Source organism: Echinops telfairi, unplaced genomic scaffold, assembly GCF_000313985.2.
Source record: "Echinops telfairi isolate 266 unplaced genomic scaffold, ASM31398v2 ScPeMD7_7475;HRSCAF=8513, whole genome shotgun sequence".
Classification (NCBI taxonomy): Eukaryota; Metazoa; Chordata; class Mammalia; order Afrosoricida; family Tenrecidae; genus Echinops; species Echinops telfairi.
In genome coordinates, this window is record NW_022111379.1 from 10816227 (window position 1) to 10820274 (window position 4048).

General features: G+C 61.7%; 1 protein-coding gene across 3 annotated transcripts in view; it reads left to right on the forward strand.

The window, feature by feature from the left end:
• LINGO1 (leucine rich repeat and Ig domain containing 1) overlaps positions 1 to 3767 on the forward strand; it is a 198434-nt gene extending 194667 nt beyond the window's left edge. For all 3 annotated transcript variants that reach the window (XM_045285847.1, XM_045285848.1, XM_004711977.4), the window contains one exon: positions 867 to 3767. In XM_045285847.1, coding sequence (XP_045141782.1) covers positions 879 to 2723 — 1845 coding nt within the window. In that variant the 5' untranslated portion in view covers positions 867 to 878 and the 3' untranslated portion in view covers positions 2724 to 3767. The remainder of the gene's footprint in view (positions 1 to 866) is intronic.
• Positions 3768 to 4048: the final 281 nt, after the last annotated feature.

Consider the following 4048-nt stretch of genomic DNA (forward strand, 5'->3'; position numbering starts at 1 on the left):
CGGATCTTTACAAGAACAGAGAACCCATCTCTCTCCCAGGGAGCGGCTGGCAGGTTCAAACCCCCGCCCTTGTAATGAGCAGCCCAAGGCTCCTCTGGTCACACTTGCTCTGGGAGTAGAGAGGGGTGCTCAGTTTGGCCCTGAAGCTGGGTGTCAACCATCAGAGGAGGACCAATTGAGGAGGCCAGCACAGTAGGAGCAGAAGCCAGGGAGTGGGAAACCCCTCCCCAGGGCCTGAGATCCTGAGCTGCCATCACTGTTGGGACCCCCAAGGAAGGGGTGAGTCAGGGAGGCCCCCTGGAATGTGCAGTGGGGGGGGCTGCTCTCACTTCATGAATACTGTCAGGTATCACTGGGCTGGCTGCCCAGGACTCTTGGGTCTGGGGGCTCAGTGGCAGGACTTGTAGGGGAATGGGCCATGGTAGCTGAGACGGAGGAGTCTCATGGCCCCAGTAGCCTTAGGAACCCTTGCCCAGTCCACTGAGGGTCAGACACATTAATTGACCCCTTCCCCACCTCAGTCTCTGAGACCCTTTGAATCTGCTCCACGCCCAGCCCTTAGGGCAGCTCGGGAGGGCCGACTTTGTCCCTGCAGAGGGAGGGCTGGTGGAGAAGGGTATGCCCTACCTCTTGAGGTGACCCCACTCCTCACCCTCTGAATGCCAGGGTGCTTCCAGTCAGCCCTGGCGGGCTAAGGAGGAAGCAGCATGGGGCCTTCTTTGTCCTGGGCACCTGGGCCTCGCTGTGAGGTCCCAGGCAGGTGGCTATTCTGAAGGAACAGTAGGGCTAAGGACCCTTGGGGTGGGAGTCCAGCCCAGCGCCGCCCTCTAACCAGACCTCTGTCCTGTGCTTGCTCCCGGCTGCAGGTGAGCGAGAGGATGCTGTCGGGGGCCGCGAGGAGCATGCCCAGCCCCCTCCTGGCCTGCTGGCAGCCCATCCTCCTGCTGGTGCTGGGCTCGGTGCTGTCTGGCTCGGCCACAGGCTGCCCTCCCCGCTGCGAGTGCTCGGCCCAGGACCGCGCGGTGCTGTGCCACCGGAAGCGCTTCATGGCGGTGCCCGAAGGCATCCCCACCGAGACGCGCCTGCTGGACCTGGGCAAGAACCGCATCAAGACGCTCAACCAGGACGAGTTTGCCGGCTTCCCGCACCTGGAGGAGCTGGAGCTGAATGAGAACATCGTGAGCGCCGTGGAGCCCGGCGCCTTCAACAACCTCTTCAACCTGCGGACGCTGGGCCTCCGCAGCAACCGCCTGAAGCTCATCCCGCTGGGCGTCTTCACGGGCCTCAGTAACCTGACCAAGCTGGACATCAGCGAGAACAAGATTGTCATCCTGCTGGACTACATGTTCCAGGACCTGTACAACCTCAAGTCCCTGGAGGTCGGCGACAACGACCTGGTCTATATCTCCCACCGCGCCTTCAGCGGCCTCAACGGCCTGGAGCAGCTGACGCTGGAGAAGTGCAACCTGACCTCCATCCCCACGGAGGCGCTGTCCCACCTGCACGGCCTCATCGTCCTGAGGCTCCGGCACCTCAACATCAACGCCATCCGGGACTACTCCTTCAAGAGGCTGTACCGCCTCAAGGTCCTGGAGATCTCGCACTGGCCCTACCTGGATACCATGACCCCCAACTGCCTCTATGGCCTCAACCTGACATCCCTGTCGATCACACACTGCAATCTGACCGCCGTGCCCTACCTGGCCGTGCGGCACCTGGTCTATCTCCGCTTCCTCAACCTCTCCTATAACCCCATTAGCACCATCGAGGGCTCTATGCTGCATGAGCTGCTGCGGCTGCAGGAAATGCAGCTGGTGGGCGGGCAGCTGGCCGTGGTGGAGCCGTACGCCTTCCGAGGCCTGAACTACCTGCGCGTGCTCAACGTCTCCGGCAACCAGCTGACCACGCTGGAGGAGTCCGCCTTCCACTCGGTGGGCAACCTGGAGACGCTCATCCTGGACTCCAACCCGCTGGCCTGCGACTGCCGGCTCCTGTGGGTGTTCCGGCGCCGCTGGCGGCTCAACTTCAACCGGCAGCAGCCCACGTGCGCCACGCCCGAGTTCGTCCAGGGCAAGGAGTTCAAGGACTTCCCCGACGTGCTCCTGCCCAACTACTTCACCTGCCGCCGCGCGCGCATCCGGGACCGCAAGGCGCAGCAGGTGTTCGTGGACGAGGGCCACACGGTGCAGTTCGTGTGCCGGGCGGATGGCGACCCGCCGCCCGCCATCCTCTGGCTCTCGCCGCGCAAGCACCTGGTCTCAGCCAAGAGCAACGGGCGGCTCACAGTCTTCCCCGACGGCACGCTGGAGGTGCGCTACGCCCAGGTACAGGACAACGGCACGTACATGTGCATCGCGGCCAACGCGGGCGGCAACGACTCCATGCCCGCCCACCTGCATGTGCGCAGCTACTCGCCCGACTGGCCCCATCAGCCCAACAAGACCTTCGCCTTCATCTCCAACCTGCCGGGCGAGGGCGAGGCCAACAGCACCCGCGCCACAGTGCCTTTCCCCTTCGACATCAAGACCCTCATCATCGCCACCACCATGGGCTTCATCTCCTTCCTGGGGGTCGTGCTTTTTTGCCTGGTGCTGCTGTTCCTCTGGAGCCGGGGCAAGGGCAACACAAAGCACAACATCGAGATCGAGTACGTGCCCCGCAAGTCCGACGCGGGCATCAGCTCGGCCGACGCACCGCGCAAGTTCAACATGAAGATGATATGAGGATGCGCGGCGGGGGGCAAGGGACCCCCGGGGCGCCAGGCAGGGGAAGGGGCCTGGCTGCCGCAGCTGCTGGCCTGCTCCCCTACCCTTCCCACCACCCTGCCCCACCACACACTCTTTCTCCCTCCCACCCCAGCTCCTGCAGCCCCCCCACCCCTCTTCCAGCCCTCACCGCCTGTCCTCTTTCTGCCAGGACCTCAGAAGTCTAGGCCTGGGGACCCCACCTCACAGGGGCACGTACTCACAGACTGGAGCCGGAGGCCCACCAACCGACATGGCTGCAGTCAGTAATTCCATTAAATAAAAAAAAAAGTTACGAACTTCCTCTGTAACTGGGGTTTCAATAATTATGGATTTTTATGAAAACTTGAAATAATAAAAAGAAAAACAAACAAAACTATTTCCTATAGCTAGTCGGAATGCAGATCCTCCACGCGGGCTGGTTGTTCCAGGGCCTGCCTCCAACTCAGTTTGTTTTTCTCTCCCTCCTCCTCCACCCCTCTAACTCTTCCTCCTTTCTCTTCTCTTCCCCGGTGGGGAGGGACCACTCAGGAAATCAGAAAAGGAGGCTCCAGCACTCCCTCCCCCCTCCAGGGCAGCTCTACAAGCTGGCTGGGGGGCAGGCAGGCAGGGTGGCTCTGGGCTGGCTGTTTGTAAGGAGCTGGTGGAGGGCTGCGGCTGCCCGTTGGGCTGGGGACCCCTCTTCAGGTTGCGGGGCAGCTGTGTTGCCAAGGTGGGGGCCTGGTTCAGGTGCTGAGACTGGACAGGCCCTGGGGTCCTCCTGGGGAGGAGGGGGACACAGCACAGTCTGTGGAGAGGCCCGGGGCAGGATGGAGGCTCACCTTCTGTTCTCAGCCCCATCCAAGCACACACCGAGTGTGTGGCCTGGAACAGACCACTGGCCCCCTCTGGGCCTCCCTGTTCACATCTGTACAAATGGGAACGTGCTTCCCCGCCCTGCCTACCTCACAGGGCTGTTGTGAGGAATTGATGAGATGATGTATGTGAAACACTTTGTAACGTGTAAAGCGCTGTGCACACGTGTGGGCGAGTGTTCTTATGGTCGTCATTATGCACCAGGGGTGGATGGGGTGGCTTGCACTTGCACTAAGGGGCGGCTTGTACAAGGTGCTTGTAGGACAGCAGTCCTGCCGGTCGCCAGTAGCATTAACCTGACAGATGAACTTGAGACCCACTTGGGGGTCCTGGGGCCCCCTCCAGCTTGGGCTTTGACCTCTCCAGTTCTCAAGGAAGCCTTTACTGAGCACCTGCTATATAGCTCTTCCCATGCAAGGGTGGAAGTTTCAGACGACCATGTTGACGCT